Source organism: Chaetodon trifascialis, chromosome 8, assembly GCF_039877785.1.
Source record: "Chaetodon trifascialis isolate fChaTrf1 chromosome 8, fChaTrf1.hap1, whole genome shotgun sequence".
Lineage (NCBI taxonomy): Eukaryota > Metazoa > Chordata > Actinopteri > Chaetodontiformes > Chaetodontidae > Chaetodon > Chaetodon trifascialis.
This window is the reverse complement of record NC_092063.1, coordinates 27,793,324-27,814,789: the sequence shown is the minus strand read 5'-3', so window position 1 is coordinate 27,814,789 and position 21,466 is coordinate 27,793,324. Positions and strand designations below refer to the sequence as shown.

At 41.7% G+C, this 21,466-nt stretch overlaps 1 protein-coding gene across 2 annotated transcripts in view; it reads left to right on the top strand.

Annotated features, from left to right (window-relative positions):
* The window catches only part of clcn6 (chloride channel 6), a 57,526-nt gene extending 36,930 nt beyond the window's left edge, over positions 1 to 20,596 (top strand). For both annotated transcript variants that reach the window (XM_070968071.1, XM_070968070.1), the window contains exons 14-23: positions 23 to 152; positions 2,895 to 3,048; positions 3,560 to 3,716; positions 3,827 to 3,933; positions 4,844 to 5,030; positions 5,633 to 5,793; positions 16,004 to 16,160; positions 16,263 to 16,370; positions 16,486 to 16,611; positions 16,795 to 20,596. In XM_070968071.1, coding sequence (XP_070824172.1) covers positions 23 to 152; positions 2,895 to 3,048; positions 3,560 to 3,716; positions 3,827 to 3,933; positions 4,844 to 5,030; positions 5,633 to 5,793; positions 16,004 to 16,160; positions 16,263 to 16,370; positions 16,486 to 16,611; positions 16,795 to 16,875 — 1,368 coding nt within the window. In that variant the 3' untranslated portion in view covers positions 16,876 to 20,596. The remainder of the gene's footprint in view (positions 1 to 22; positions 153 to 2,894; positions 3,049 to 3,559; positions 3,717 to 3,826; positions 3,934 to 4,843; positions 5,031 to 5,632; positions 5,794 to 16,003; positions 16,161 to 16,262; positions 16,371 to 16,485; positions 16,612 to 16,794) is intronic.
* Positions 20,597 to 21,466: the final 870 nt, after the last annotated feature.

The window sequence follows — 21,466 nt, the reverse complement described above, 5'->3', positions numbered from 1 at the left end:
AAGATCTGAGTTTTGTCTTTAGCTGTCCAGCAGTGACGACATTAACTCAACCAACCGCCAGTTCTTCTGCACCAACAAGACCTACAATGACATGGCCACGTTGTTCTTCAACCCACAGGAGGCTGCCATTCATCAGCTCTTCCACCAGGAAGGTGAGATGAGCATGCAGATACATTCTAACAGCTCTATGTTAGTTAAATCAGTTAATATTTAAATTTGCTCTTGAATTTCCTGGCACTTAAAGACATAATTTAATTTTCATTTATGTAATTCTTATTGTAAATGAAGCACGAGCAGTGATGGAACCCAACTTTAAGGTCACATATCATATCTTGCAAATTGTGCATGGCACATTCAAATGCTTTATATTCACATGTTTTTCTATATAAAGCTGCATCTAGTGTTATAGCCCAATCACATTTCTGCCAAAAGAAATTTGGCTTAGTTAAGTGAGTGCATACTTCATGAAACTGTTAAACTCACTTTTGCATCTGCTCTAAAACCAGTTATGAATTTTTAATATTGTCAGTTTGTAAGCCACACCAATAGAATCCCAAAATGCCAAAAATGTGGGACACATATCCAGTATGTTGTCCACTATTACATTTTGAGCAAATATTTTTTCAGTTTCAAGTGTCTTATTTGTTTTATACTTAATATACACATTGAATTAATTGAATAAATGACATAGCCAGAAGCGACAATGATCAGGGTCCAGACTGATAGCAAGCACTGAAATGCTCCTTTTTTATTTAACTGACATGAGGCAAAACTCATGATTTTCGTTCAAAAAATTAATTGTGGTCATCCTTATATGCTAATGCTCTGTTGAGGTAAAACCTAAAACCAAACCTTTGTCACAATTCAGTGGATGTGCTAAAAATTGAAATTCTGTGATTTCTGTCAATTTTTTTTGAAGATTTCTATTATGAAATTTGGATTTCATGCCCACTTCAGTCAGTCAGTACTGAATTATTTGCACTAATGTAGTCATTGCCCTATACCATGCAAACCAAGTTTCATTCAAATCCATGTAACCAATTACAAGATAGGAACTTTTGCATTTGTTGGGCCCCTAGTGACTGATTGGCAGCAAATTCTGCACAGAGCCTGACTCCAGTGTGGGAAACTATTGACCAGAGTTTCATGTTAATTGAAGTGATCGTTTCCAAGATGTGTAACAATTTCTATTTTCACTGCAACCGACAGGAAGCTGTTCCTTTATAACTTGCACATTTTTGCATAATCAAAAGTCTTTTATCAAATTTCTACAATCAGAGTCCATAGATTCTTTGTTAAAAGTTTTGTGCAGATTGGAGTCAGAGCCCAGGTTGAGTTTGAAAAAGTGGGTTCCGTGTATTCCTCAATTTTGTGGAAGAAAACAAAAAAAGGTAGAAATGGGCATAGCCTACAGGTGCAGCTCAAAAAATTAGAATATATAGAAGAAGTACCTTTTCCTACCACCCTTTTTGCTTCCACTTAACTTCCTATTCATATGCTTGGATACAGCACTCTGTGAACAACCAGCTTGTTTAGCAATGACCTTTTGTGGTTTACCGTCCTTGTGGAGGGTGTCAATGACTATCTTCTGGACATCTGTCAAGTCAGCAGTCTTCACCATGATTGTGAACCAGACTGAGAGACAATTTAAAGGCTAAGGAAACCTTTGCAGATGTTTTGAGTTAATTAGCTGATTAGAGTGTGACACCATGAGTTTCCAATATTGAACTTTTTCACAATATTCAAATTTTCTGAGACATTGGATTTTGGGTTTTCATAGGCTGTAAGCCATAACTGTCAAAATTACAAGAAATAAAGGCTTGCAATATTTCGCTCTATGTGTAATGAATCTATATAATACATGCGTTTCACTTTCTGAAATGACTGACAAAAAATACTGAACTTTTTCATGATATTCAAATTCTTTGAGCTGTACCTGTATATCATGAGATTCAGCTCAATTCAGGGAATGCATCCATGCAAGGTTTTTTAACATGCAACGTACAATATTGGAGTTACTGGCCAAAATGCACTTACCTTGATTAAGAGCACCACATATTGGTGGACATGTCATTTTTTGCGTATTATGTGTGTGCACCAGATGCTACCCCTGAAATCTTTGCTTGCACAACTTTTACAGTATATGCTGCAGTATCACTTTTCCTAGTGGAAAAATAAAAGAAAAACCATGAACTATGAACTACTGTACATACAGCACCTGTGGGCCCCCAGCCCACTTGGCCGTGGACCAAACTTTGTTGCTTGGACTCCTCCCTTCTCTTCTCCATTCCAAAAATGCTGGGACGCTGTAAATAAAACCTTTTCACATGTACTCAATTGAAAACACTACTGTATATATATATATATATATATATATATATATATATATATATATATATATATATATATATATATATATATATATATATTTGATGTTTTACTTCAACTTTATTGATTTTCATAAATATATGCTTTTTCTAAATTTGATGCCAACAGCACATTTCAAACAAGTTGGGACAGGTGTAGTAAAAGATTGGGAAAGTTGGAACATTCCAAAGGTAAACAGGTTCATTGGTAACAGGTGATAGTATCATGATTGGTTCTGAAAGGGGCATCATCAAAAAGCTCAGTCATTCACAAGCATCACCTCTAGAACAGATCATAAAACTGTTGTCAGTAAACAGTTTGTTTGCAAATGGTCGCATTCTGTTTTATTCACATTTTACACAGCATCACAACTTGGAATCAGGGTTGTACAAGAGCGATAGAAATCAGCATGAGACCAGTGAATTGTCCTGTAATGACTAATCCTTGCAGCTTCCTATTGCTCAGTTTCAGGTATATTATTCACTGACTGCTCATAATGAACACCTGTCTCCCATTCTTCCAATCAGGTACCTTCAGCCCTGTAACTCTATCAGTGTTCTTCCTGCTGTACTTCCTCTTGGCCTGTTGGACCTATGGTGTGTCTGTACCTAGCGGTCTCTTTGTCCCCTCACTGCTCTGTGGGGCAGCTTTTGGACGTCTGGTTGCCAACATCCTCAAAGTGTAACAATGTTCTCCTAATGTTCCATTGACCAAGGTTTGGCTGTCCCCTCTTCCCTACCAATGGCCATGAAATATCAGAAATGTCAAAATGTGTCAGAACTGTTTTCAGTATAGCAAATTATCTCACAAATTTATAAACAAACCTTTTAAGAGTTCAGTAGAATGTTTTGTTTTTTCTTTTCAACAATATTTCACACATATGTTCCATTAAATGCTCCCAGTTAGTCCAGCTGGAATAAAGACAAATCAGTAAATGTTTGAAGTCATGAAAATAAATAATTCAGAATTTTAGGAAATAAGCTTATAGAGGTGTTGTTGTTTTTCAGCTGTTTCCCTAGTTTCTAGTTTCATGCTAAAGTAAGCTAATCACATCCCGACTCGAGTCCCACACTTAACACACAGACAAGCTTATAGATGTGTTGTCATTAGGCACTTAGTCCTCACACACTCACTGCTGTTTCTCACCCTCCTCTACTACTATACTGGTTTATATTATGTGTATGTCTGTTAGGAAACTGGGAATGGACCTCTACTCTGGGACCTTTGCTCTCATTGGAGCGGCCGCCTTTCTTGGAGGCGTGGTCAGAATGACCATCAGTCTGACTGTCATCCTCATTGAATCTACCAATGAAATCACATATGGGTTGCCCATCATGATAACTCTTATGGTATGATATAAATAGGGGTGTTGATGTGTTTAGTATGATACAGTGATGTATTTCCTATTTATTTATTTCCATGTGGTTTATGTGGTAACTAGTTCTGTGTTGACTATTAGGTTGCCAAGTGGACTGGAGATTTCTTCAACAAGGGCATCTATGACATCCACATCCAGCTGAGAGGAGTGCCTCTGCTGGAGTGGGAGACTGAAATTGAGATGGACAAGTAAGAGTTGTTAAACAAATTTAAACACATGTTTTATCTGTGCCAGTTTGGTAGTTTGGTGACTTGCGCCATGCAGCAGAGGGTGTATTACTGGCAATCCAGGCATGTACTGCTATTTTGGTGCTAAAAATGACTGCATCTCACATGGTCCACCGCCCACCTGCTCAGAACAAGTCAAGTATGTAGCACGCCCCGCAAACCTGCTCTCTGTAATATTCTAGTTGCTTTTTTTGGTGAAGGTATGTACCCCAGCATAAACCTCTCTAAAACATCAAGTCATTTACTACTACCATTACTTTGCTCCATTGTTTTATTCTACATTGTTCAACCAGTTGATCCCATTATATGTTAGTCTCATGATGAAATTAATACTAGAGAGACAGAATAAAGATAAATGAGTAATTCTTACTGGCAACTGTCAACCACACTTAAGTCTTTTCCTTTATCACCACAGAGTCAGCAGGTATCAGCTTCATCTGATGATGTTACTGTCAAACCACAGTGATGTGTGGCAGATCTGCTGGTTACTGCCAGATCTTCATCATGTGGGGAAAAGTAAATTTAGCTTGAAAAGAGTCATCATCTGCTCTGGGCAGTATATTTGAGGTGTTGCAGTCTATATATTTGAATCTATATTTGAAATTGTGTACATCCTGAACAATAATTACTTACTTAATGATCCGAACTGTGTGAGCCTTGCCAGAGTTGCCAACAAATTACTGAAAGCATAAGTGCCAGGTTTGTCACTCAAGTTCTGATCCCTCTCCAAGTCTGACAGTGGATATCATCTTTCATCAGCTTCAGGTCAAACATTCCCTCTTTAAAGGTTCATATGGAATGAACTCTAAGAACAGTGCTTATCCTGTGGGTTTATGTTATCTGTGAGTATTCTTTCTCTCATCTTTCCAAGGCTGACAGCCAGTGATATCATGGAGCCCAACTTGACCTATGTCTACCCCCACACCCGGGTACAGTCTTTAGTCAGCATCCTACGCACCACTGTCTATCACGCCTTCCCTGTGGTCACTGAAAACCGGCAGAATGAACAGGACTTCATGAAGGGAAACATCCTTATCAGCAATAACATACGCTTCAAGGTACATCCTGTGCCATTTAACATTTTTAGTTTAGTATCCAGAGGCAGTTGGACAGAGAGAGGTGGGGGTTGAGGATATTTCAGCAGATAGGAATGACCCTGTGGATTTGAACCATCTCACTAACGATGCTGCCACCCTGCCAGCAATGTAGACTGTGCAGTTAAAGTATAAAAAGAAATATTCTGCTTGTATATGTTGTGGCTACATACTACATTTTATCTCAGTATTATCTTTTGTTCAAATCATTTCTCCTTGTCTTCTAAGTGCTTCTTTTGTGTGACTTTGAATCTTTCTTTTTTCTCTTTTTCATGAAATCTACAATTTTCCTGTTTATAGTGCTGCAATAATAATTAGTATGTAGAACCAGAAGGTGTCAGTAGAGGTTTCTGTGTAGTGTCAGCAGCAGTAGACCATGTGGCCTCAAATATAGAATTAAGCCAGATTTATGTTTTAATAGCTCTAGTTGCGTTAAGCCAGCATGGAAATATACTATATTCTAATGTATATATTGATGTTGCAATGCAAAGTTGCATATATTGTGATAAAGATTTTATTCCATTCTGAATCAAATAGTCAGTGTGAACCTTCACTGTCACATGTAGAAATCCAGTGTGATGTCCCGTGCGGGGGAACAGAGACGGCGCTGCCAGTCCATGAAGTCGTACCCATCAAGTGAGCTGAGGAATGTTTGTGATGAGCAGAACGCTGTGGTAGAGCCGGCAGAAGAGGGAGAGGACCTGCTGCAGCAGATGTTAGAGAGAAGGTAGGACAGACACACAGGCACACCAGTATACTGTCAGTGTTCTACCTGTTCAGGTAAGTAACATTTAGATAGGGTGGAGTGTAAGTTACTGACAACTAAACATCAATGTTTACTGAAATACCGATTATACTGAAATTAAAAGTGACTTTAGATTATTGTACTGCTTGTAGTGGCCATTTGTCCATAAAAAACAAATTAAACTTTAAACCAAACATAATCAAAAGGCCACTGATGCACCATGGGGATTTGGTTTAATGCAGGTAAAAAAAAAAAAAAAGGATAAATGTCTAAGCCAGATTCTTGCATTTTGTGATGATTTATTTCAAAATAATAAAACAAATAAAAGAACAAAGAAAATCATAGCTGCTGGTGCCTCCTTTGCACTGGTAAAAAACCATAGGCCCACCCTGGTGCATGCTGGTACTCAAGGTGCCTACCTACACAAATAACCTCAGGTGCCCAGTGTTACCCAATTACCCAAAAAATCAACCAAAATATTAGCTATTCAGATCTAAATATCCTAAACAAATAACTAACAAAGAATCTAAATCTAAATAAAGCAAACACTTAAGTTAATCAAACAAACAAAGTTACTCATAATTAGCAAATTAAATTTACAACTAAAACTACAACCAAAAACTAAACTTACAAATAGCTCCTACACTCCGGCCCCTAATTGTGCATAATTCAATTCAATTCAATTCAATATTCCTTTATTAGTCCCACGAGGGGAAATTCCAATATACAGCAGCATCAATAAAGTGTATAAAGTATTAGAACAAGTGCAATGCAAATTCAAAACAAGTATATATTCAAGAGTGGGATAAAAGAATAACGTCATCCTAAGAAATTGTAGATAGTATTTACAGATTGTTATGCACTGATTATTGCACATTATTGCATTATTGCACAGGTTATTGCACAGATTGTAAACATATTATTGTACTGATTACTTGGAGCAGTTTCTGTTGTACAGTCTGACGGCTGCAGGAAGGAATGACCTGCGATACCGCTCCTTCACACACTTTGGATGTAGCTTCCTGTCACTGATGGAGCTCCTCAAGTGCAGTGAGTGTGTGTTGGAGGGGGAGGGAGTCATTGTCTGTCATGGAGGACAGCTTGGCTGTCATCCTCCTCTCCCCCACCTCCTCCACCTGTTCCAGAGGGCATCCCAGGACAGAGCTGGCCTTTCTGATGAGTTTCTCCAGCCTCTCCCTGTCAGCTGCTGTGATGCTGCTCCCCCAGTAGACTACTCTGTATAATAGGGCAGAGGCCACAACAGAGTCATAGAAGGTCTTCAGGAGTGGCCCCCGCACCCCAAAAGACCTCAGCCTCCTGAGCAGATAGAGTCTGCTCTGTCCTTTTTTTATAAAGTGCAGTGGTGTTATGAGTCCAGTCTAGTTTGTTGTTCAGATGAACACCCAGGTACTTATAAGATGTCACCATTTCAATGCCCCTTCCCTGGATGTTCACTGGTGATGGGGCAGAGTCATCAGAGAACTTCTGCAGGTGGCAGGTGGGTGACAGGTGGGAAAAGTCAGCTGTGTAGAGGGTGAAGAGGAACGCTGCCAGCACCGTTCCCTGGGGGGCCCCCACACTGCAGAGGACAGTCCCTGACACACACTCCCGTGTCCTCACATACTGTGGGCGGTTTGAAAGGTAGTCCACTATCCAGCATCTGAGGTGTTGGTCCACTCCTGAAAGCTCCAGCTTGTTCCTCAGGATGGCTGGCCTGATGGTGTTGAAAGAACTGCTGAGATCCAGGAAGGACCCGAACAGAGCTCCCCGGCAACTCCAGGTGAGACAGGGCTCGATGGAGGAGGAAGATGAGGGCATCGTCCACTCCAATGCCAGGCTGGTACGTGAACTGCAGCAGGTCCATGGACGAGCTCATCAGGGGACGCAGGTGGGTAAGGACCAGCCGCTCCAGGGCCTTCATAAGGTGTGATGTTAGTGCCACCGGCCTGTAGCAGCTAGGGTCCTTGGGATGTGGGGTCTTTGGCACAGGTACCACGCAGGACGTCTTCCAGAGTCGCGGCACCTTTCCCAGTCTCAGACTCAGGTTGAACAGATGTCCAATGATCCCGCTCAGCTGATCAGAGCAGGATCTGAGGAGTCTGGGACTGAGGCCATCCGGTCCTGCAGCCTTCTTGGTCTTTAACCTCCTCAGCTGATTTCTCACCTGGAGAGGTGTGAGAGACAAGTTGGAGCATGGGGGCTGAGTATCTTGTGAAGTGGATGGGGGGCTGGGAGGAACAGTGGGGGGTGGCGTTGGAGGTGGTGAGCTGAATAGCGGGGGGGTACTTGGGCAGAGTGCTGGCAGAACAAAGGAGGGCTGCTGCAGTGCTGGTACAGCTGGGGGAGGGAGGGGCAGATGTTTCCTCAAACCTGCAGAAGTAGCTGTTCAGCTCATCTGCCCACTTTGAATCCCCAGCTGCCTGAGAGTTTGGCTTCTGGTGGCCTGAAATGGTTTTCAGGCCTCTCCAGACTCCCCTGGTGTTGTTCTCCTGCAGCTGTTCCTCCATTCTCCTCCTGTATCTGTCCTTCCCCTCCCTGATTTTCCTTCTGAGCTCCCTCTGAACAGTTTTCAGCTCCTCTTTGTTTCCTGACTTGAAGGCCCTCTTCTTCTCCTTTAAAAGAGCCTTAATGTCAGGATTAATCCAGGGTTTGTTGTTGGAGTGACACCGTACAGTCCTGGTGGGTACAGTGATCTCCACACAAAAGTTTATGTAGTCCATGATGCTGTCTGTCAAACTGTTGATGTCCTCCTCATGAGAGTCACTGAATATATCCCACACGGTTGTCTCGAAGCAGTCCTTCAGAGCCTCTTCAAAAACACAATTACACTTATCTACAAAAAGGAGCTACTACTGGAACTACAACTATGACTTCTATATCTTCCTGATGAATCTGCAAAATAAAACACAGGTTAACTGGAGAAAAAGAAAGAAAAAAAATAGAGGCAGAGAGAGAAAGAGTCATGATGTTAGACCGCTGCTTCCAGTAGTAGACAGAGCTTTGTCACAGATCTCTCCAGAATACTGGTCCTTGTTTGAAGATGCACAGTGTGTACCAGACCCTCTGCATCTGGTCTGATGTCCAAAACTTTCCCCATGATCCAAGATCGTCTTGGAGATGAGGCATCTGCGACAAGAACAATGTCTCCAGGAATGAGGCTTTTCCTTGGCCTTGTCCATTTTTGTCTCTCCTGCATCATGGGTAGATACTCAGAAGTCCATCTTTTCCAAAACAGCTCAGCAATATATTGTGCTTGCTTTCACCTTTTCCTTATTTACAGATCATTTCGGTCAAACAGTCCTGGTGGCATGATTCCTATTTTCCTTTCAACATTAAAATATGATTTGGTGTGAGAGCTTCTAAGTCATCTGGATCATCTGAAACTTTTGTGATGGGTCTGTCGTTCAACCTCGTTTGCCTCAACCTCACACCTCATCCAGAGGTTGTTGTTTCAGTGGTGAGGTGAGAACACTCTTCACCAATCAAATCAGCCGTTCCCGGACACCACCTTGATGAGAAGCCGCTGGTCTGTTGAAGCTCCATTTTATGCCATCTTGAACAAAAGCCCTTTGAATTTTGCTATGGTTCAGAGCAGCCAGACATTCCTTCAGCTCTCGATTGACTTCAACAATATTTGTGCCATTATCAGATCTGATAGCTGAGACTGGACCTCGTCTACAGATGAAACTCCGAATTGCATTTATACAGGAATCTGTATCCAGTGTATAAGCCACTTCCAGATGCACAGCACGACTAGTCAGACATGTAAACAGCACTCCATATCTTTTAAGAAGGCTTCTGCCTCTTTTAACATCGATGGGAACAAAATAATTAATTCCCACACACAATACAGTCAGATATTACCTTCCTGGCAGCAGAGTTTGCATTAGTAATCCAGTATTTTTGCTGTAACCTGGACAGCATATGATTCCTCCCTGCATGCCCCAGTTGATTATGAATATGGCGCAAAATGAGTGTGGATACATGCATGTCTTTAAAAAGAATTACCGGATGTTTAGATTCTGCTGGCAATACTGCTTTATTCAACCAAACTCTTTCCTCTTCTGCACCAATGTCATCAGAACTGCTTTGATTTTTAAAAACCAAGCCACAGATGTTCTTAACTTAATTAAGATTTAGATTAAGATTAAGATTTACTTTTATTGATCACTGCACACATGTTACAGGGAGGAGACTGCACACATGCCATGCATTGTGAAATTCTTTTCTCCGCTTTTGACCCATCTTGGTCCGTCGTTCCTCCGCGGCAGACCAGGAGCAGTGGGCCGCCAGCCGCCACCAACGCCGGTGCCCGCGCCCGGGGACCCATCCTCTTTCGTCACCATTGGTCAGGCTGGCTGGCTGGCTGCTGGCCTGTTCCACATCCTTGACAACAGCATTCACTGTGAAGTCCCTTTTGACCTACTGGTCATCAAAAGAAATCACATCACAGTCCCCTTTCAGATAGGCCATTCCTCCTCTGGTTTGGAGAGAAACTCAGGTCCATTTAACCATCTCCTGCCTGTCAGCAAATCCTCTTGATGCTTCATCTGCTGGATTCTCTTTTGAACCCACATCTCCACTGATCAATATCTGAAGCTTCTCTGATGACAGAAGTTTTGTTTGCCACAAAACTGTGGAATCATCTGGTTTCATTTGCAATGTATTTAAGAACTGTTATACTGTTTGTCCAGAAAACTGATTTCTCCAACATAAGTTGCAACTCCTTCCGCAGCATTTTATCCACTCGAACAGCAAGAACTGCCGCTGTGAGTTCCAATCTTGGGATTATAGTCTGCTTGAGAGGAGCAACTCTAGCCTCTCCCAAGAGAAATGCTACATGCATCTTGTGATCATTTTCCAGTCTCAAGTAAGACACAGTTCCATGTCCAACTTGATTGGCATCAGACAAGTGGTGAAGCTGTGCTGAAACAGGTGCTCCAAAGTCTCTGGGTTTAATATAGCGTTCCACTTTGAACTCATCCATTTTTTTGAAGATCCTGGAGTCATTCAGACGATTGTTTGGAGAAGGCATGGGGAATAACTTCATCCCACTTCAGGTTTATCCTACAGAGCTCTTGCAGCAACGATTTGGCTGGCATACTGAATGGGGCCACTGAAAGAATGCCTCTCCTGGTCTGGTTGTTCTTGAACTGAAGTCCTGAACTGAAACATGTCAGTTCCAATACACCACTGTAGCCCAAGTGCTCGCTCTGTTGGAAATTGATCTGCATCCAAATCCAGCTCCATCATTTTATTTGCTCTTCTTTCCTCTGTGACTGACAGCAGCACAGTACAGTTGTTGCTGATCCATTCTGAAAGGGTAAATCCTCCTCTCTCACAGAGAGCAGTCAAATTGTTGATCATGTGTACAGCTTCTTCTTCTGAAGCCATGGCTTTCAGGCAATCATCCACATAAAGTTATGTTTCACTGTATTGATCACTTCAAATGGGAAGTGCTGTGCATTGTCTTCTGCTGTTCTTAGAGTATAATTTGCACAACTTGGAGAGGATACAGCACCAAACAGATTAACTCTCATGCAATGTTCTTGTGGAGCCTGTCCAGTATCACCACCTGGCCACCATAGGAAGCGAAGAAAGTTGATGTGTTTATCTGGGACATGTACTTGGTGAAACACGGCTTTGATGTCTGCCTTTAGTGCTACAGGTTCTTGCCTAAATCAAATGAGAGTGTTGGTCAGATCAGGTCCCTGCAAGAGTCAGCAGTTCAGTCAAAAACAACTCTCAGCTTGCCTTTTGTGGGATGATAAACTCTGATGTGACTCTGATGAACTGAGGAATATACCACACCTTTCCACCACTTTGTTTTAGTTGGTCAGGAGGCACCACTTCAGCATGTCCTTGAGCAATCATATCATTTAAGAATGCAATGTATTCCTCCTTAAATGTGTTGTTCCTGTCAAATTTTCTTTTCAGGCTTTGGAACCACTGTTCTGCAACACAGCGATTGTTTGGCAGGACACAATCCTGTCGGAAAGGTAAGTCAATACAATAATGACCTTCAGTCATTTTTGCTGTGCTGCTTACAACATTCATGAACTTGACATCTTCTCTGGACATTTCAGTCTGCTCCTCAGCTGATCTCTCATTAAAATCGTGGTTATATTGTTGAACCAACATTTCTTGAAGATGCTCAACAGAGATTCGGTTGACTGTTACAGCAGGGCAGCCACTCTTACTCCTGCTGCTTGTGCCATGAAGTGAACCATTTATGACCCACCCGACCCTGGTTCATACTGCATAGGGCCCTTCATCTTGGCTCCATTACTTTGGGGGCATCAGTTCCAATCAGGAGGTCTACATCTGCATCAATATCATGGACCTTTACATCCTTCAGATAAGACCACTGAACAAAATCCTCTTGTCAAGGGACATTGAGTGAGGAGACAGGCATGGATCTCTAATGTTAAAACATCAGGTAACTGGATGAAATCGTTCATGTCCACACCAGACACCTCAAGACCTGATAGAATATAAGCATTTACAATTTTCTTTTGCCCCATTGTTCTCATCAAAAAACTTGTCTTTTTGCCACTCACATTTAACTTTCTTGCCAGGCTCTCAAAATGTTCCTGAGCTTCCTGGGTCCAGAAAAGCATATGTCTGTACAGTTTTGTTACTTTTGTGGCTCTTAACCTTAACTGCAACAACAGAAAAGATAGAATCATCTTCAACACTGGCCCCAATATGGCCACAGGTCTGTGATGTTACAGTAGAAACATTTGGAGGGCTCACAGACTGTTGTGATTGTGTGGAGGATGTGCCTTTATCCTGCCGCTCGATATGAAGGATTCCTGGGTGCCTTTGGTTACAAATGTTGCACTCCAAACGACTCCTACAGTCTTTGCTCATGTGGCCTACTTTCGGGCACTCTACTCTGAGCTCCTCCCAGGTGACAGAGCTCCTCACCCTATCTCTAAGGGAGCGCTCCGCCACCCTGCGGAGGAAACTCATTTCAGCCGCTTGTATCCGGGACCTCGTTCTTTCGGTCATGACCCAAAGTTCATGACCAGAGGTGAGGCTAGGAATGTAGATTGACCGGTAAATTGAGAGCTTCACCTTTCGGCTCAGCTCCTTCTTCACCACGACAGACTGGTACAGCGATCGCATTACTGCAGCCGCTGCACCGATCCGCCTGTCAATCTCACGCTCCATCCTTCCTTCACTCGTGAACAGGATCCCAAGATACTTAAACTCCTCCACTTGAGACAGGAACTCTCCCCCAACCTGAAGGGAGCAAGCCACCTTTTTCCAGTCGAGAACCATGGCCTCTGACTTGGAGGTGCTGACTCTCATCCCAGCTGCTTCACACTCGGCTGCGAACCGCTCCAGTGCATGCTGAAGGTCCTGGCTTGAACTACTACTCCTTGAACCGACACCTTATCGTGGTGGAGGAGTTTGAGCACCCGAATGATCCTAGAGGCTATGTTGTCTGGGGCTTAATGCCCCTGGTAGGGTCTCCCAAGGCAAACAGGTTCTAGGTGACGGGTCAGACTAAGAGCAGTACAAAAGCCCCTTATGAAAGAGATAAAATCAAGGAAGCGTACGTCGCCTGGATTGGCGTCACCGGGGCCCCACCCTGGAGCCAGGCCTGGGGTTGGGGCTCGCTGGCGAGCGCCTGGTGGCCGGGTCTTTGCCCACGGGACCCGGCCGGGCACAGCCCGAAGGAGCGACGTGGGCCCGCCTTCCCGTAGGAAGTATGAAAGAGAGTAGTGAAGAGGGTCTCCATCAAACACAGGGATACTTCTTGATGGAAGGACAGAGCTTAGATTTTGTTCAACCAGCAGAGCAGCAATGTCATTTTCTCTCTGCATAATGTTTACAATTTCTTCCTGAGAGCCATTTATGAGCGCATGATATTGAGGGTTTACCAGTCCTCCTTGATTTTGATCAGCAGCTGATGCAAATTGAACTGGTTCACCTTCACCAACACTCATAAACATCTAATCCCTTTGTGTTTTCGGCTTTGTTTAGGCCTAACAACTTGTGGTTGAAGTATCAGAGGCACATCAGTCACCTTTTCATCCAGAGTTACTGGTACAAACATGTCAGCCTCAGGACATTACATACATTTGCTCTTTGAGAAGTGTTCCTTTCAAAATAAGAGTTCATGCTGTCTGATCGTTTGAGCCAAACAGATGAATTAACCTCCAGAACATTAAGCTTTGCATGTGTTGCAGCCAGTTCAGTTTCAAGTTCCAGTTGTTCCTTTTCTTTCCTTAGCTTTTCCTCTTTAGCTTCAATTGAATGTTTCTTTTTTTAGCGCAGCAACACGCTGCATCAGCGCTGCCTTTTCGGCCTGGGCTTTCATGCACACAGATGCAGTCGAGGAGGTCCGTGGTAAATGGGAGGGTAGTTTGCCTTTGCACTTGACACATTGGAAGCACTATCGTCAGGATTTATTACATCAGCGACACCTTGATCATCAGGAGATTCAGTATTTGAATACACATATGGATGACCCAGTTTGGAAAGCCAGTGTTTTACCGTTTCAGTGAAATCATTCAACTTTATCATCTTTGCCTCCAAATATTCATTGTCTTTTAATTTCATCTTGTGCCAAAGGTAAGTTTATCAAAGTTCATTTGCGTCTTGACAACACTGGATAAGCTTTGCAAGCTCAAAGTTCACTAAATTGACATTTTCATTTGATTCCATTAATGCAGTGATTTTTTTCCACAGGCTTTTTTGCTTGTTTGCATTTTACACTCCTTTTTTCCTGGCTCATTTCTATATAGAAGCACAATTCTTTAGAAGTGAGTTTAAAATTTCTTTTAGTTGGCAACATTTCAGGGCTGCACGGTGGCGCAGCAGGTAGTGCGCGTGCCTCACAGCAAGAAGGTTGCCGGTTCGATCCCCGGGTCAGACGGGGCCTTTCTGTGTGAAGTTTGCATGTTCTTCCCGTGCATGCATTGGTTCTCTCCGGGTACTCCGGCTTCCTCCCACAGACCAAAAACATGCTCATTAGGTTAACTGATGACTCTAAATTGTCCGTAGGTGTGAGTGTGAGTGTGAATGTTTGTTTGTCCTTTCATGTGGCCCTGCAATCGGTTCAGGGTGTACCCCTGCCTCTCGCCCATTGTAGCTGGGATAGGCTCCAGCCCCCCGCAACCCCGAAAGGGATAGGCGGTATAGATAATGGATGGATGGCAACATTTCAGCCTCTTTCACCGTATCGTCAGACATTTTATTGATTCCTCCAAAACTGCTTGTTGAGCAGCAATCAAAATCCACAATGGACAAACGTGCAGACAAAAATAGCAAAAAATATCTAATTATTGGCTGATCAGATCCAATTCATCACACAACACCACACACTGAGCTCGAGTTATTTTATGAATGAAAGCCGCTGACAGCTATTCGTATAGTGTGCGTAATGTTGATGTGCCGCAATTCAGTGCCATTCAAACCTTTCCGATTTGATATGAAATACTGACTTTCAAACTCCACTCATTTGGCTGTTGTCTAATACAGCAGTAGCATTACATAGCAGTTTCTTGAGAGAAGGCTGAGTGCTTTTGTTCATCTGTGTCCCGCTGATTGTCAATGATGTTACAAAAGGTGTTGAATAAAACAATCCATGCTGAGCATCAGTCCATAATCCAAGAAGAAAGAATATTTCTAAATAAGAATATTATCAAAATAAAATCTAATCTAAATAAAGCAAACACTTAAGTTAATCAAACAAAGTTACTCATAATTAGCAAATTAAATTTACAACTAAATCTACAACCAAAAACTAAACTTACAACTGCTTATATGGCTCGCAAGATTTTAAATGCCTTAATTAAAACAAACCAATAATAGAAATTAAGTGAAACACAGTACATGCTGTTATTTGCTTCACTGTTGTATGTTTGCATTTACTCACTCAGTAAATGCACTGAGTATATTTTATTTTTTAGTCAAAACAAAGTGAAGAGGTGTATTACATTTCAGTGTTCTCCAGCAGAGAGCAGACCTATCAGTAAGCTAAAGTGCAAATAGTCTAATATATGTATAATAATACAATAAATTACATTATAAGTTGATACTATATCAAGCTGAATATGACCATACTTTTGTTATTTTTTGAAACATGAGGAACTGCTTGGAAAATCTTCCTTGTATCGGTGTTATGGCACTGAACCAGTCCTCTGGTAATTGTTGTATTGTTGCTGTCCACATGCAGGTATGCTCCTTACCCCAACCTGTACCCAGATCAGTCTCCCAGTGAGGAGTGGACCATGGAAGAACGTTTCAGACCGCTAACATTCCACGGTCTCATCCTGCGCTCCCAGCTGGTCAACCTGCTTATCAGAGGGGTCTGCTACGCTGAGAACCAGTCGGTCTGTCACATGCAAACAAAAACAAAGAGTCATTTATGTGACAATTTTTTTTTTTTATGTACATCTAACTGAAAATCTATCCATACCATCCATCCATCACAGAGCGCCACACAGCCAAGGCTGTCCTATGTGGAGATGACTGAAGATTACCCACGCTACCCTGACATCCATGACTTGGACCTCGCCCTTCTGAATCCCCGCATGATAGTGGTACAACCAATTCAAACACTTACTTAGGGGAATACTTTTCCGAGTGGAAAGTTTTCTCAATATTTAAAGAAAAATTTTGAGTTGATAAAAACCATGACATTCCCTGTGTTCCCAGGATGTCACCCCCTACATGAACCCATGTCCATATACAGTGTCACCCAACACCCGCATCTCTCAGGTGTTCAACCTGTTCAGGACCATGGGACTGCGACACTTACCAGTGGTCAATGCTGTCGGAGAAGTAAGTAGTCATGGAAAAGAGTTGTCAAAAAGGTTGTAGTTCCTCCAGTATAAGCTTTTATTAAAGGCTGATACAAAGTTTTTAAGTCAATGTTTAGATAATGTTGTTGCATTTCAGTCCAACATGCAGTGACTTATGTTGTGTCTGACTAAACTTTTGTTTGTTATCTGCCATGTGTTTCAGATTGTTGGGATAATCACAAGACATAATTTAACCCACGAGTTCCTTGCGGCCAAACTGCGACAGCACTACATCACTATTTAATTCGACTCTGGGCGTCCTGCTGACTTTCCAACCCCCAGGCCCTGTTCAGCCTGGTCCTGAGCTTTTGTTTCTGTCCATTTCTACTTGCATGTTGGGATTTCCAAATACATAAAGGGCAATCACATCCATACACACATTTCCTAAGGTACAATAGGAACACAGTTCTTCAGTAAGTGAAGTGTTCAGGAATTGTTAGCTTTCCTCCAGCCTCAGATCCACTGGGCTGGACAGCTATAGTGTATGTGTAATAGAACATTATTTGACTTTAACATGCTGATCTATATAGAAGTTTAAAAAGTCACAAATGTCCCATAAATGATCCATAAAGATGGCTGGTAATTAATTCACTTGTGCATTCAGTGTGAGGAACATGACTGTCAGGTTTATTCGGGGAAATTGATAATAGAACAGGCTTCTTTTTTAAAATCAGCTGAGTAAGATTGCTTTGTGGGCAGGAGCACACTGTAGTTTATTGATTGCACAACCTGAACCCTATTCATTTAACGTAAGTTCCACTCCTCAATGTTGTCCTTAGTCATCCTCACAGATGAAGGTAAAAGGTCTGATAATGAGCTCATTGACTGCAGTTTCTGCTGGTTGGAGACACAATTGACAAATCAGAGCTTTGTAGGGGGGATTTAGAATTAAGAAGTCATTGTCCTACATAGCTACCTAGCTACAGTACCTACATCTGTGAAAACATGCAACAGGAAAATAGCTACAAAACGGCAACAAGTTTGGTGTAGCTGTACAAATTATTGTAAGAAAACAGTAACTCTTAAATGTGGATCACCCTTCTAAGATCATCATGAAAAATGTAAACTGGTCCTTGCAACCACAATCACAGCTTGTGAGTCCACTGACAATGACAGTAAACAAGTCTTAGACATGGCATGCCTTGTTCACCTGTCAGTAAACTCTTTGCTAACACAACATGGAGAAGACTAGCAAGCTTTGTTGAACAAACACTGTCTCATGAACCATCATGAGAAGAATCATTAGTAATGTGAAGAGTCATTTTAGTTTCCTCACTATGAATGGAAAAATCCTGAAATCTATAAAGGTTTTTGCTGCTGCAGTTGTTATTATGTTAGGTTAAGTTTGTTTAAACTTAGTAGTTTGAAAAAGTGACAGCTACTCACATTTTGAAGTCTGGCATATAACAAACTACCAAAGTGAAATACCACTGGCAAAGGGTTCCTTACTAACCTTCATATCGTCATTACCTTAATTATGCTTTATCTTTGTTATCACTGGAGCACTTTTATTTTTCACTTTTCTCTGTCCATTTTCATTGACTGTTTAAGTAATTGGAATACACTCCTGATCAAAATTTTAAGACCAGTTGAAAAATTGCAAGAATTTACATTTTGCACTGTTGGATCTCAAGAAGGTTCTAAGTAGAGCTTCAAAATGCAAAAAGAAGAAAAGGGAGTGAGACAAAAAAAAAATTGAGTTAGCAATTTATTGCAAACAAGTATTAAACTGAAATAGGCTTTTTATCAGCTGATCAAAAGTTTAAGACCATATCTCAAAAAACCCAAAACCCCCCTAAAATAGAAATCAAATTTTCAAAAAAGGACTCAGTAATGAGTAGCTGCGCCATTGTTGTTAATCACCTCAAAAATTTGTTTCGGCATGCTTGATGCTAGTGTTTCCAGGAGGCTAGTGGTAATGTTGCTCCAAGTGGTGAAGATGGCTTCATGGAGAGCATCCACTGTCTGGAACTGGTGTCCATTTTTGTAAACTTCCCTTGCCATCCAACCCCAAATGTTCTTAATTGGATTTAGATCAGGGGAACACGCAGGATGGTCCAAAAGAGTGATGTTATTTCTCTGGAAGAAGTCCTTTGTCAGGCGGGCACTGTGAACTGCAGCCTTGTCCTGTTGAAAAACCCAGTCATTACCACACAGACGATGGCCTTCAGTCATGAGGGATGCCCCCCTGCAACATCTCCACATAGCCAGCTGCCGTTTGACGCCTCTGCACAACCTGAAGCTCCATTGTTCCATTGAAGGAAAAAGCCCCCCAGATCATGATGGCGCCCCCTTCACTGTGCCGTGTAGAAAATATCTCAGATGGGATCTCCTTGTCATGCCAGTAACGTTGGAAGCCATCAGGACCGTCAAGGTTAAATTTTTTCTCATCATAGAATAAAACTTTCTTCCACCTTTCAATGTCCCATGTTTGGTGCTCTCGTGCAAACGGGCAATTTTGTGCCGTTGAAGGAGACAGGCCTTTGATCTTAAAACCCTTCTCTCGCAAATGCCGTCTGATGGTTATGGGACTGCAGTTGGCACCAGTGACAAGCTTAATTTGGGCCGAGGGTTGTCCCGTGTCTTGACGGAAAGCAAATTGGATCCTCCGGCTCAGGGCCATTCCATAACTTTCTTTTGAGAAATTTAAAATGACTGTCTTACTGTGTCCAACCTCAGCAGCAAGAGAGGCCTTGCTTATGCAGCTCAACAGTCCGACAGCATTCAAAGAGAGAAAGCATTTTTGCCTTTGCCATCAGGAGGTCATGACAGTGTGGATACCTGACAGAAAATGACACTGAATCCACATTTTTGCAAAGATTTGGGCTTTTAAATGCTGTGGTCTTAAACTTTTGATCAGCTGATGAACAGCCTATTTCAGTTTAATACTTGTTTGCAATAAATTACTTACTCAAATTTTTTTTTGTCTCACTCCCACTTCTTTTTGCATTTTGAAGCTCTGCTTAGAACCTTCTTAAGATCCAACAGTGCAAAATGTAAATTCTTGCAATTTTTCAACTGGTCTTAAAATTTCGATCAGGAGTGTATATATATTAACAGCAGGGCAACATTCCTTCACAGCCTGTGACTAAAGTAAACCTCAGTAGTTCTTGGAGGAGTTTGCTTAGTGACCATGTTGGTACATTCCATGTTGGACATACAGTACAATAACTTTTCTAACCTCCTCAGTAGTTTGTAAATACACAAGCATTATTTTGCACTTATGACATGATGTAATGTCGCTTTCTTTGAGTCAGTTCAGTGTTAGTGTCAGGGCTAAGAGGACTGTATGATTGATGATGATGATTTATGTCTCGTATTAAATTGACCAAGTTTTTGTTATGTAAAAGGGAATTAAAGGACTGGATTTTTGAAAGACAAACTGCAAAAATATTTTTTTTAAGCTAATGTCTAAAATATACACATTAGTCTTCTGCTATTACTTTTTCAGCAGTATAGTATCTTTCTGGCCCACTGTCCTACTACATCATTTCATTGTCATTCCTGAAAGCGATTACAAATTTTAAAGCAGCAAAGGCAAGTAAAGCAAGTGGATCTGCATGTTAAGTTGATAAATTGTGAACAACCACAATGGCACATAGTAGTATGTACATCAGACATTCCTTATTTGTTCCTTGTCTCTGCTTTATATTTATTTTTATACAATTTTATTTTTATGATTTGCTGCCTGTGATGTGACAATTATGTCATGTGAACTGCATTTCTAAATGCACTGAGGCTGTCCTGGATAATATTGTTCACAATCTAGGCATTGATCACTTGATTTAAAAAAAAAAAAAAAAAAAAAAAAAAGATAGCACCCTGTACTTGTTAAGGAATTTGTAGTTTCTATAAATGTAGATATCTGGCACATAGCAAAAAAGCTACTGCCATGTAACAAAAGAAGCAGGGAGACATTTGTCTTGTGCATTTACATAATAAAGGTCCTTCTGTTTTGTCAGTCATATAAAGTGTGTCTGCATGTTTGTTTGTTTTTTCAAAAACCCAAACTGATTAACTGATTGTTTTCACAATGACAGAAAAATAATTTGCGTCTATTTTGGCAGTTGATAAACTGGTTAATAGAGAAAATAATCAGCAGATAAGAAGAAGAAACATCCTCTATTGTCACAATGAACACAACATGCAGAGTTGGGGGGGGGGGGGGATGCACACGCCATGCATATATGAAATTCTTTCTCTGCATTTGACCCATCCTTGGTCAGTCCTTCCTTCGCGGCAGACCAGGAGCAGTGGGCTGCCAGTCAACCGGTGCCCGGGGACCAGTTCCTTTGCTGTCACCATTGGTCAGGTGGTGATCTTCTTGCATGTTTTTAGTGGGGGTAATTTTATGGAGGATACCCCAGGTGAGCACGGGGAGAACATGCAAACTCCACACAGAAAGGCCCTTTTTTCCTCGAGCAGCAGGCACCGAAGGCATGGTGGAGGACACGCCACCAGCGCCCACAGCGGGATTCGAACCAGGACTTTCTAGCTGTGAGGTGACAGTGTTACCACTTGTTCCACTGTGCCACTAAAAATGACAATAATTGTCCAAGTGGAAAAATAAGGTACACTGAAATTGGATAATAAGCTTATTAGGGCCACGGGGCAATCACACTGAGCACTGGTCAAAGCTGCAGTGAACAGGGCTCGGGGCGAAGAAAAAAATGAAAAATTTCCCATGAAGAATGAATGGGAGGAGGTCAAAAAAACTAAAAATTACTGGACTTTTCCTACTGCCCACTGCTCTGGCATACTTTCACCTAGAGAGTCCATTTAAATTTGTAGACAAATTTGTTCTGTCCCTCACAATGTGCTCAACAAAATCAGAG